A 12,465-nucleotide genomic window follows, 5' to 3' on the forward strand; every position below is an offset into this window, starting at 1 on the left:
AAGTTCTTTTCCCTCTTTGTTTGCATCACCAATTATGTCCAGATGATAGAATTGCACTCTACTTTTTCCTTTACACTCTTTTTTTTTCAATTTGATTCGTCCATTTTTTATGTGAATTTTAAAGCTCTTTTTCTTTTTTAATGATTGATTGTTGAGTTAAGTTTTTTTTTATGAGTTGAGCCTATGATTTTGCTGTCGTTGGCTTGAATTGAAATGAGGTACGATGTTGGAAGAAAAAAATTGTGTGAAAAAAATCCCAGGTTAAATCTTGATTGATCAGCACAAGAATTGGATATACTCCAATATGTAAAATATTGGTTGTTGCATCCAAATGAAATGTATTGATTTAAAGCCGATTTAAACAGGCAAATTAAATCGTTCTGAAACACACCGAACGCAGCACACTATGCCATCAACTACTTGGTTTTGTGTAGAAGCATCTGTCTGGGGAAATGATGTGACTAGATGCTGTTGCTTCATATAATTAACCAAGTGGATGATGAGACACATGAGCGAGTGGGAGAGACGGCCACTGACCATCGATAATTACATGACGTCAAACATTCAACAGCTAGGAACATGTAATGAATGCATTTAATGAATCTACAACACAATACTACGTTCAAGCATTCACGAAATTTCTACTCCACCAATATACACACAGTACGCCATGCTTTTCAGATGGAATATTTTGACCGCACACCAAGTGCCTTCCAATAGAATGCTGGTCGTTTGTCTTCAATTTATTATGGTTGTTGGTGCTAATCAATATTTAATTATGTGCAAAACCGAAGTTTAAACGAAAATCCCGCAGCGTATTGTCTTTACAACACCCAAATTAGTTTACGAGCTAACCGTATTCGAGTTTTGGTTCGGCGAAATGAATCAAAACACCGGGATTGTGTATGTGTGTGTTACACGTTTCTTTTGTCATTGTTTATTGGTTTTTAATTTGAGAATTTGGCAAATTGTTTTACTGGCGATGAAAAGTGGCATCATTATCAATTAAAAAGCCAGCACTCCAAATACTCTCCGGACACAATGGGAATTTGGCAGTGCAATCAACGATCGTTTGATGTGCATCATCGTAGTCAATGTGCCGCTTATGTATCACCCGCTGTAGCTGCGCCACCGGCAAACTGTGTATATCGAATATTGTTCGGGTTAGCAACTGAACGGCAAAATCATTTCGAAATTGAATTTCGCATTTTCATGATGTGTCTCACCTGAATACAGCACGAACGATTTCAGCTAAAAATGAGGCCGGCTCCGTTTCATGTCGCTTTTGGCCGACTTCACATAATGTTTTCAAAACACATTCGGTCCCATTATAGCCTTTACTGAAATTGGTTTAAGTTGATTTTAAGAAGTTTTAATGGGAATTGCACACAGTGTGCACTGTGCATGGATGAACAACAATAGATAAGCGTACTGAGATACTTACGCAAATAGATATTTTTCAATGATTTCATAGAGTTTATGACGCGTCGTTCGATGATGTTCCAAATAGAATTTCTCTTCAAAGCTAAGCGACGCATCGCGTACGCTTCGTCTTCCCATTGCCACATAAACCGTATGCAACTTATTTATGATGGGCTTGAAATCCGGAACTTTTGTTGTCTTCTTCGTTTTGTTGTTCGTCGTTGATCTGTGCGAAAATCACCGTATTTACAAAGGATTTGAAATGTTAGAAACTTCTTCATGCCTTAAAATGTGTACAATATTATTACTTTGAGTCTGGTGATACCGTTGTGTATTTCATTTGCGTGGTGGATTCGAGCCATGGCTTGAAATATGTATCGTTCATGTATTTCATGAATGCACCATATCGGTTACCTTCGTCATATGTGGCTGCATACGGCGGACGAACGTTGTACGAATTATAATCGTTAGTTTTATCTTTGCCGTTCGTATAATAGCTGATACTATGCTCATTATTGTGAACACAATTGCGACCGTTATTGCAATAGGACTTTTTGTTATAATTCGTTGGACTCAACGGCGAATTTCCGAAATAATATGAATCGGGCTTCCGACGCTGCTGGAAGTATTTATAATAATTTGCAATTCCATTCATAATGCCACTTCCGTTGTAATATTGATTTGAGTAACTAGGAATTTTGTTGGATGACACGATGGCGGCAGCGGTTTCCCCTTTTCGATTGGCATCGGTGAAATTTTTATCCTCGCGCAACAGCAGAGGTAATGATCCATTTTCATAACGTTCCATTAGCTCCTGTTCAGGATATACCGGTTTGTCCGGCAAGCCCCATGCGAGTGCCACTTTTTCAACGTATTACAATATAAACTGTAGTCTCATGATTGATACAACTTACCAAATTATTATCAACATTGATACAACTTACCTGTAATCTAATGCGAAATGATTTGATTAATTCTATGCATTTTTTTATATTTTGACATTTTTTTTATCAAAGTTTGATTGAAAAACCTTTTTGCATTACATACCCCTGTTGTGACGTATAGCGTCTGAAATATAAGAAAGGAAAAATTCGACTTGTTGTAAGATATTTACAAAAAAAAGGAACATAACTAAACTTAGACTTACATAGTCGGGAATGGTGATGGTTTGATCATAGACTAAAAAACAATTAAAGAATTTTAAATGGGTGAAACTAGCGAAGAAATTCACTTTAAAAATATTACCCAATTGTATGGAGCTGCCAGTAGGAAAAATCAGATAACGTTTCTTGCGTGACAGTTTTCGTTCGACCTTCTGACCTGATACCGGTTGTCCTTCATCCATTCTCGAAATTGCTTGCATTGAGCTTATGAAAAATGTAAGCAAGAGCAACAAATGAAGAATAAAGCTTCCGTTTAACATTTTTTCCGTCAATTTTTTTGTTGTTGTGTTCGGTGCTTGACGAAGACACAAAATGTAAGCGAGATACGCGTAACAAATAGTTAAATCTTGTGGAGATACTCGTAGATTCACTCGCAGGAAACTGAATGGTAGATGTCATGTCAATTGTTCCGTTGCCTGATGGCACGTTAATTAGTGATGCAAAGACATTTTATCAAACGAACGAAGAAAATACGCAGAGAGACAAAAAAAGAGAGATAGAAGAATAAGAATAGGAACATAAAGTCGAAAGAGCACAATGTAATAAAATGGGAAAGGGGCCTTGATTTGATCAACATGAATATGGAAAGAATAGACGAAAGGCGAATGAATTAGTGAGACGCTACTTCGACTAGCAGTAACAATTAATTAATGTTAAATGAAAGAAATTGAGATAAATTTGATTTGAGCCAAACGAAACGATGACTCTGCAGATGGAACGTCAATCGAATGGAATGTGAAACAAAAAGAGAGAAAAGCACCGTTTGATCAAAAGCAACAACAACAACAGCAACGAAACTCGAAAAATATGTATATGTTTGGAAAAAGGTGATTTTGAGTGCACCCGCCAACTCTAATGAAAAGTAGTTTCGCATGGTACACATACACACCAATAAAACGTTGAATGTTCTTTGCATTCCACGCTCTTTTTCGGTTCATGCAGCGAAATGACCAAAAAGCCAAAGGTGCTGGTATTCTCTCGAAATTCTCTCCTCCTCTGTCTCACCGCTGCAGCTATCGTCGTTCGTTCTTCGTTCAAAGCGAAATTTTGTCACTCTGAATCTAGAATCTTCGTTTAATGGATGTGTCGGATGGTATTTGCTCAGTGTGCTGGCATGTTACATTAATTAAATCGCACGTCATTCGCTCCCTCGCTCGCTCACTCGTTCAAAATGCCATTTTAAACGCTGCCTTCCTCTACCTCTCTCTCTCTCTCTCCCCCTCTCTCTCGTTCGTTTCGATTCTTGTCACTTGGGGCAAAAATAAACAACATTCAGCAGATGGATGCACTCACAACGTGACATCAACAAATACCGTGCACACAATTTTCACACATCTCCGTATCGTACACTTGAAAATGCATTTTTGCTTCCGTTTAATATTTGCTTTCAACTGCTTGGACAAATAACAGCCAGAAGAACCAAACAAAAGCAAAAGCAAAAGAAAAGAAAAAAACAACTGACAGAAATTCCAAAATCCAAACAACATTTTAACGAAATGCCATTGCATACGGAAAAATATAAAAATACGGCCAAATATTTCTACTCCTCTCCATCTCCCCGGTCTTTCTATCCATCTCTCTCCCTCTATTTTGTACCAAATGAAAACTTCCGAACGCATTATTTCTATTTATTTACCAAGATTTTAGCATTTCCAACCTAAGTTTCACTTTATACGCTTTTGCTGCATCTGTAACAGCAGAATCACCAACAGTAACAAAATATATTGGATTTTATTTGAAGAAGCGAATGAATGTTTGTTCTCATGTCACAGTAAAATGTATGCTTTACGCTGCTGCGGGCACATTGCATTTTCAATCACAGACAAACTCTCATTCGGATTGCGATTCGAGAAAATATTTTTTTTCTCTAGAAAATATGTGTTCTACTTTAGTACAAAAGTATAAAAGGCAACTCCTATTTTAAAACACCTACTTATCTTTTTGACAGTGGTCATTCGGCTGAATAGAATTCACCGAATAGGAGTTCAATCGGGTACATGTTCTAGTTAGATTTCATTAGAACTTTGTGTCAAATGCACGATTTTGGTTCGTTTAATAGAGTTATCAACGTGATGCGGAGACAATAAACTTTCTTCAAACAGACGCAGTTCTGATCGATTCGAAATAGCGATGGCAGGAGAGACGCACAAATTCAGCTCAAGTCATTTCGGAATGTACACACGAATATAAATCAAATCCGCTCAGTCTGATGTGTGTGTGTGTGTGTGTGTGTGTGACGAAATGTTTATTCAAAAAATTAGCAACCAAATTTAACCGTAAACTTTTCGACATGTTTGCACTCACTTCGTTTTTATTTGGCTTTGCTTTCGTTCGTTCGGCATTATGTATTCAAGAAGACGAAAAAAAACATAGAATTTAGAACAAGAGAATTGTGAATAAAGCAAATGCCACAGAAAATCATGATTCAATTTAGTTGCACGGCATTTTCGGATCGACAGTCTCATTTCGAAAGCGTTGCAATAAAAAGTAGATAAAATGAGAAGTGTAAGCATTTTGTTAATTTTGACTTTAGTTTTAACCATAACCATTTGCTCAGTTGCAATTGATGATATGAACATGAAGTCACTGGCTTCGGATCCACCAATCAATACAACGATTGTACGGCATAAACGCTATTTGGATTTTATTCCAAAATCCAGAATGTTCGTAAGTACAGAATGTTCGTTATTCAAACTAAATTCTCTCGAAACAATGTCTAATGTATGTGATTGTTTTAGTTTCGAACCAATATCAAAGCCAATGTACTATCACCAACAAATCAATTATTGGCATTTGCATACGGATATCGTGCCAATTATCCCATCGAAAATGACATAAAAATCAAGCGCCGAGATGTTTATGATAGCATGGAAGAGCTTATCGATCAGTAAGTTGGTAACATTGTTCGAATATTGTTTTCGAAACTGAGAAATTCTTGTATTTTTTAAATTTTAGCCATGGATCATTCAATGGACGTGCCTGTCTTACAAAATTACTGTGCGATGCGTCATCAACAATTTCTGCTGACTCCGGAATGTTTGCTCGTCTCTATCAGTTGATTTTCCGGTTCGTATTCATTTTAATGCGTAAATTCATTTAATTAAAATGTATTCTAACTGAATATTTTCACTATTCATACAGTCTTCCACAAGCAGATGATGAACTATATTCAACGTTCAATGCTGATAAATGCGGAAAGTACTCAGCCGAATGCCCATTGAGACTACTGAAATTAACACCATACACCGATCTTTGATTTCATTAAGAAGTTTCATTTGTATCACTGCAGAAATAAACAAACGAAAATAAAAATTGAACATTTTGTCTGCTTTCAATCCTGTATGGCATAAGAAATCATCTTTTTGAAAAGTTTTGAGTTTCAATTGAAATATGCATACAATCAACTATCATGAAATCAAGTCCACAAATCCACTTATAGTAAATCCTGTAAAACGGAAAACAACACTCTAAATCCCAAACAAGAGAATCACAACTTTGATAAATACGTAAGGCATTACTTGTCCATCATCCGTTGTAAAATGACCATGAACACCGTACATGCCCATTGATCGATATAGAAACAAAACAGCGATGAATAAACAGAAGACGAGAAATGAAGCGTGAAACCAATACAACCGCTGATCACACATGCTTCATGCAGATTTTGTACAACGCTTTAGCCGTGCTCAGTTTGAATTGCGATACGATCGAATGCGGTGGTACACATTTGATTAGGAGTCAACGGTAAGTTGTGAGCGCATTGAACTTTTACTATCCTGTTGATGGATTCTTTCTTCTTCTAAACATATTCCTTCTTGTTCCTCCTATTATTTAACAGCAATTGTAGTAGTTCTCTCATAAGTTGATTGGTTAAAATTGATTTTAGCTTAAATCATGTATCGTCTGGAGTTTGTTTGTTCGCTTGCAATTCTTGCATTGTTTGCATTGAATGTGGTATTCTGTGGAAAGAGTGCTTTATCGGCGTTGGATGAAATGGAGAGCCATCCAAATGACGATACGTCTACAAATATCGATTCTGATTTTCTATTGAACACTGACAAAATTTTAAAACGTGATAAACGGTATCTCTTATGGACCAATGGCGGAATATCAAAGGTAAACTGATGGATAATTTGATGCATTTTTTATGATATATGAAGAGAGATGTATGGGTATGAGTTTTATATCCATTGTAGATAGTGTTGGGCTTTCTGGCGCCGGTCGAAACTCGAGATCGTGTCAATTGGCGAACATTAAATTTGGCGTACAACTATCAAGCGCAATACATCCCGATTCCCAATACCACATTCCTGTGGACTCGTTTTGCGCGCGATTTACGCTCCCAAAGAAAATTGTATGATCAAAATGGCATTTATGCAAGGGATTTTACACGTGAACTGATTTATGGAGCTTTGGAATTGTTCATGGATACCAAAGGGAAACCGGGTCGTGAATGTTTGTTGAAATCAATTTGTGATGCGGCCGAACATCCCATTGTCCATGGCAGCATTTTCGATGAAATCGTTCATCTGATTCTATCGTGAGTACATCAATAATTTACCAAAGAAAGAAATTCACTCTGAAAACTATCCATAAATCTTACAATTCGATTTTTAAAAAAATGGACCGCAGACCCAGCACAGATGAAGCAATCAATGATGATTACAAAAATGCACGATATGCTGGCGAACATGGTGCGGATTGTGGCCAACTCTATCATCGTTGCCAATTCGGAGATGGATTCCTGGATAAATTCTCGTATTTGACATAAGCAGACGACCACATTGTGCATGCAAATGATCGCAAAATGTTTGAATTAGACACCAACATTACAATAAACGGGAAAGAGAGATTTCTATCTATTGTCACATGACCGATTTGTTTTTTTCTGTTTCCGTCTCTCCATTTTTGTTTACTCTGTCCACTTGTTCGCTCTTTTGTTTTAAGAACCAAACCAAATAAACTGATTTATGCAGGCGGGTCGAGTTTATCACGTGGCCAAGCAACATGCATCAATTACAGAATATATATAGTAATTTTGGGATGGCATGATGAAAGCGTTGGTTTGCTAAATCAATTAGAAGCTTAGGAGTACAATGCGATGATCACACTGTGTGGAACTGTGCTCTACTTCATTGTGATGTGTGTATGTGTATAAGTGTGTTGACTGTTGACACAAATTATTTGGAGAAGTGTCGAATCGATGAACCAAAGTAAATGAACCAATAAAAGCATTTTTCATGCTTCAGTATCGATTTACAATCGGAACACACAGGCTATTGATAGCTTTAGAACATATTTATTACCACGTAATTGAGATATTTCATTGGTTTATCTGTTGACACATAAATAAATCACGTGAACAATAGCGAAAAGAATAGAAACTGTGTGAGCGTTTACAAATTTGTTATGGTCAAGTCACTTGACTCAAGTATTGTTTCAATTTCTAAGGAAAATTAGTAAAAAAGAATGATCATGAAATCAAACAAACTGGTTTGCGGCATATTACTATGCCTGTTTTTCAGTGCTAACCTTTACAATCTTGTTGAGAGCCTGATCTGGTCCCGATTTACACTGTTCCAAGTAAATGAACTTTTCTTTGAAACAATTTTATTGGACCACCGCCACTTTTGAATCAACACTAACATTTGCACATTCAATTTTCTTCAAAATAAATATCTTTTAAGGTCGTCTGCTGTGTTTCGTGGCCCATTCCGTACAAAAATCCACTGCGAAAGTTGTTTTTCAATGTTGGATTTCAATTTAACTACGGCGAACCATTTGCACTGAGCAATTTTTATAATGCAACTTATTATCAAAACATTTTCAACAGTCGCGATTTCCACAACGGCCATTCGCCTAACAGCTCAACAGAAAATGCGCACTACAACGATGGCACAACAGAATATTCAACATTAGATACAACAACCGATGGAAATATGGTTAATGGCCGCGTTGAGTCGAGGAGTATCGATGGTTTAGTTGGCAAAGACGTGTCTGCAGCTCAATTATACGAAAGTATTGAGGATAACTTTGTTGAGTATGTTTCATTCAAGTGCGAATTGCAACTTCGACTTTGATTTTGCTCAAATCGATTGAATAAAATGTTATTCAACTGTTTTCAGAATTGGTTATGATAAGAGCTGTTTGAAGAAGGCGATATGCGAACTCGCCCGACATCCATTGCACAAAGAAGATGATGAAGAGCATTTACTAATGGACATCGTCAATTTCGTGTTCACGTAATAATTTCCGATTCGTTGGTTCCTGCTTTTTTGCTAATTTCGATCATATTCCAGGCCAACTGAACACAATGGATTCGCAGAGCATGAAACTTATGAGCGTCAAAAGTACGAAACAGCTCAGAAGATTGGTGAAAACGGTCATGATTGCGATGCAATTTATCCAGAATGCGAGAATTCAATATTGAACAAGTTTTCTTATTTGTTGACAGGATAAAATGCGTTTATTTTCACAAGTCAATCACAGAAAATAAACAAATTCATTTATTTTTCAACAATTTTTCGAATAAAAAAAACTTTGTATTTTTCTTTTCAATTTCTTGCATTATCAGTATCACGGTTTGCGCAACACTCACTCCATCTGCTGTGTTAATGTCAAAATTCAACACGAACGCCAATTTCACCATATTGTTTCATTTGAATTTGACATTTGCGTCGACACACAATCTCATCCACAAAAGTCAATCATCATCAAAAACACTAAATTGTTTTCGTAGCAAAAAATCTTCTCTGTGATACATTAGTGCAGTTTTAGATTGAAATCGAAAGGGAAATTATGTCGCAGCCAACAGCAGGAACTGCTCGTGCACCAGCGGTAAGTGTAGAAATGTGTTTGAATCATGAAATTCGCTCGATATTTGTAATATTTCATTTTTTTTTTTTTAAATAAAGAAAACTGCACCGACAGCAGCAGCACCATCAGCAGCAGCATCGAGTGGTACAGCAGCCCCTGTTCACGTGCAAGAATTTACCGTTCGAATTCCAAAGAACCTCAAAAAAATGCACCACGTGATGCGTTTCAATGCAACACTCAAAGTGGACTTTGCCCAATGGAAAAATGTCAAAATGGAACGTGAAAATAATATGCGCGATGCTCGAGCGATGGAAGAAGAGATGCCAAAATTTGGTGCCGGCTCTGAATACAATCGCGACCAGAAGGAAGAGTTTCGGCGAAAAAAATTTGGCTTTACACCGCGCAAATACAAACAAGGTAAAAGAAAAAATTCTTCTTTTCGTTGCGTGACGAACCACCAATATTGAATGTAATTTCATGTTTAAGATGCTCAACCATGGATTTTGAAAGTTGGTGGAAAATCGGGCAAAAAATTCCGCGGAATTCGTGAAGGTGGTGTCGGCGCTTATGCGTCATTTTATGTTTTTGCACATTCTCCCGACGGTGCTATTGAAGCGTACCCCTTGAATGAATGGTATAATTTTCAACCGATTCAACGGTACAAAGCGCTGTCGGCCGAAGAAGCTGAACAAGTATTTGGTCGAAGAAATAAGGTTATGAATCACTTTTCGCTGATGATGCGGCATCGCTTGAAGGGTGACGAAGAAGGACAAGACGATCCCGAAGAGGCAAAACTGAAATTGAGCGGTAAAAAGGCAAAAGAGTTCAAAATTAGCGACGCCGATGACATCATGATGGTAAGTGTTTGTTCATCGAGTGTTTTCAATATGATTGGTGTCACATTCTCATGTTTGTTGTAATTAGGACTCGGATGATGACAGTGATTCGGATAAGGAGGAAAAGAAAGATGATGATAGTGACGCAGAGTCGAAGAAAAAGAAGAGTAAAAAGCAACCACTGAAAAAGAAGAAGAAGAAAAATGGCAGCGACGATGAAGCATTCGAAGAGTCTGATGATGGTGATGAAGAAGGTCGCGAAATGGATTACATTGAGTCAAGCGATTCAGACGAATCCGATCCTGAGCTACAGGTAACAATGAGATAGAATGGAATATTATTCAATTCCGAAACTTAAAAAAAAAAACCTAAACTTCACACAGATGGTCAAAGAAATGAAGTCGGTCGCGGAAGAAGATGGATTGCGTAAATTGTTAGACTCCGACGAGGAATCCGAAGAAGAAAAGAACTCAAGCGATGAATCAAGCAAAGAAGAAGAGAAGAAAAAAGAGGTGAAGGACAAAGAAACAAAGGACAAAAAGAAGTCAAAATCGAAGAAGCCCAAAGATGGGGACAAAAAAGAGTCGCTCAGTGATTTGAGTTCAGACAGCAGTGATTCAGAGGTTGAATCGAAGAAACCGCGAAAATTGAACGGTAACAGTGCGAATAATTCACGATCGGCATCACCGAGCATGGAAGTCTTGGCCGCTGGCCCAAGCGGATTGAAACGAAAATTACCATCCGATTTGGGATTAGGTGGTAACAGTAACGGTGCTTCTGAAAATAGCAATAGCCCCAACGTTACACCAGCCAAAAAAACAAAATACGATACACCTTCCGTTCCGGCATCTTTTGCTGGAGTCATCTCGAGCAATAAAGAGTATGGCATCTTATTTTTTTTTTAATTTTATATTCATTCAGTTATAACCATTTTGAAAGCGATTCGATTTTTAATCACCATCATCATTTTTACTCTTTCCATCAGTGACAATGGTATCACTGAAGAGGCCGTTAGACGTTATTTGATGCGTAAGCCAATGACAACCACAGAACTGTTGACCAAATTCAAAAATAAGAAAACTGGAGTGACCAGCGACAAATTGGTGGAGACAATGACACAAATTCTCAAGAAAATCAATCCGGTCAAGCAAACCATTCAAGGAAAAATGTATCTTAGTATTAAAAACAAATAGAGAATGGTCAACAGCCGAAAGAAGAAAAAAAAAAACTTTGCAATTATTTGCTGGTCGTGCAAATAGGCAATGGTGTTGCTAATATAAAATGCTAAATTATATTTTTGTTCTAATGAAAGAAAATAATAAATGAGCTACACAACTCGTTAATACGAAGACACAATGTTGTTTTATTTGGTTGCGGCATTTTGTGCCGAATATACTCTGCTGAACTGAGCTCGAAATCGGTTAAGAATGCATTTTACCCATTCTCATCGGCCGACTGAACATGATCTGTAAAAATGGTCGAACGAATTAAAACAAATGGCATAAAATTGATTCAATTTTATTACAAATTGTTCATTTATTCTGTAATCATAATTAATTTAATTTTGTCTATATATAAACCATTTTGCCTTATGCCTATTAATATTGTTGCTGTTTCCATTTCTTTTCATCTTTGCTAATTACAAATATCTAGTGAGTCAAAATGTCGTCGAATCGTGAATCAATTCGTCGATTGTTTTCGCCTTCAATCATTTGTTCTGTTTTTGCTATGAGGGCGATTGAATAAAATTAAATTAAAAGTGTATGCAGAGTGTAAGGAAAAAATTACAAAAAGGTAAGAATATGCGTTTGTTTTGTGTCTCACGAGGTGATGCGGACATGGTTGTGTCTCACACACACACCCGCCATCGTTTACACTGCTAATATATATATATTTATAAATATGTTGTTTTATTGTTCCATTCATTGAACGGATTAATTCATATCTGGTTTTTGTGTGTTATCCTGAATGCCCATTCTCCATTCACGCAAACAAATACCGAAAAAAATCAATAATTAATGACATCGGTTTGGTTCAGTGCTTGTGTTTTTTTTTTTAGAATTGTGCCTATCAGTAAAAATGTACATACATCATTCATAAACAAAAATTGGATTAGTTACATTTGTTCTGCGATTGTTATTTTTTCTTTAATTTATTTTCGTTACTCTAATTTCTGATGTTCATTTTATTTAAGTTCACTCCTATGCTCACTTTACTAAATTATTTTC

At 36.8% G+C, this 12,465-nt stretch overlaps 5 protein-coding genes across 6 annotated transcripts; 4 read left to right on the forward strand and 1 right to left on the reverse strand.

The window, feature by feature from the left end:
- Positions 1 to 973: 973 nt before the first annotated feature.
- LOC129569832 (uncharacterized) lies at positions 974 to 2,767 on the reverse strand. The gene is made up of 8 exons (XM_055449045.1): positions 2,668 to 2,767; positions 2,570 to 2,601; positions 2,470 to 2,490; positions 2,367 to 2,373; positions 1,731 to 2,283; positions 1,445 to 1,648; positions 1,227 to 1,340; positions 974 to 1,139 (listed from the first exon to the last, which is right to left on the reverse strand). Exons 1-8 carry the CDS (start codon positions 2,765 to 2,767, stop codon positions 974 to 976), a joined length of 1,197 nt encoding a protein of 398 aa, XP_055305020.1.
- A 2,186-nt stretch (positions 2,768 to 4,953) lies between these two features.
- On the forward strand, positions 4,954 to 5,920 carry LOC129575653 (uncharacterized). Its single transcript, XM_055459538.1, has 4 exons — positions 4,954 to 5,252; positions 5,324 to 5,472; positions 5,541 to 5,651; positions 5,727 to 5,920. The coding sequence occupies exons 1-4, from the start codon at positions 5,082 to 5,084 to the stop codon at positions 5,839 to 5,841; spliced, it is 546 nt and encodes a 181-aa protein (XP_055315513.1). The 5' UTR covers positions 4,954 to 5,081; the 3' UTR covers positions 5,842 to 5,920.
- Positions 5,921 to 6,242: 322 nt separating this feature from the next.
- LOC129575608 (uncharacterized) lies at positions 6,243 to 7,412 on the forward strand. 2 transcript variants are annotated; one of them, XM_055459464.1, is made up of 4 exons: positions 6,243 to 6,329; positions 6,472 to 6,701; positions 6,782 to 7,125; positions 7,218 to 7,412. In XM_055459464.1, the coding sequence occupies exons 2-4, from the start codon at positions 6,480 to 6,482 to the stop codon at positions 7,354 to 7,356; spliced, it is 705 nt and encodes a 234-aa protein (XP_055315439.1). In that variant the 5' UTR covers positions 6,243 to 6,329; positions 6,472 to 6,479; the 3' UTR covers positions 7,357 to 7,412. The 2 variants fall into 2 exon arrangements, with proteins under 2 accessions (XP_055315439.1, XP_055315428.1); XM_055459453.1 differs by having other exon boundaries at positions 6,289 to 6,329; positions 6,424 to 6,701.
- A 608-nt stretch (positions 7,413 to 8,020) lies between these two features.
- LOC129575584 (uncharacterized) lies at positions 8,021 to 9,060 on the forward strand. Its single transcript, XM_055459416.1, has 4 exons — positions 8,021 to 8,168; positions 8,273 to 8,625; positions 8,711 to 8,827; positions 8,885 to 9,060. The coding sequence occupies exons 1-4, from the start codon at positions 8,055 to 8,057 to the stop codon at positions 9,042 to 9,044; spliced, it is 744 nt and encodes a 247-aa protein (XP_055315391.1). The 5' UTR covers positions 8,021 to 8,054; the 3' UTR covers positions 9,045 to 9,060.
- Positions 9,061 to 9,270: 210 nt separating this feature from the next.
- LOC129575514 (general transcription factor IIF subunit 1-like) lies at positions 9,271 to 11,588 on the forward strand. Its single transcript, XM_055459263.1, has 6 exons — positions 9,271 to 9,422; positions 9,500 to 9,818; positions 9,888 to 10,258; positions 10,326 to 10,550; positions 10,621 to 11,117; positions 11,223 to 11,588. The coding sequence occupies exons 1-6, from the start codon at positions 9,384 to 9,386 to the stop codon at positions 11,428 to 11,430; spliced, it is 1,659 nt and encodes a 552-aa protein (XP_055315238.1). The 5' UTR covers positions 9,271 to 9,383; the 3' UTR covers positions 11,431 to 11,588.
- The last annotated feature ends 877 nt before the right edge of the window (positions 11,589 to 12,465 follow it).

Source organism: Sitodiplosis mosellana, unplaced genomic scaffold (assembly GCF_009176505.1).
Source record: "Sitodiplosis mosellana isolate CC-2019 unplaced genomic scaffold, AAFC_SMos_1.0 Smas_scaffold_1, whole genome shotgun sequence".
Classification (NCBI taxonomy): Eukaryota; Metazoa; Arthropoda; class Insecta; order Diptera; family Cecidomyiidae; genus Sitodiplosis; species Sitodiplosis mosellana.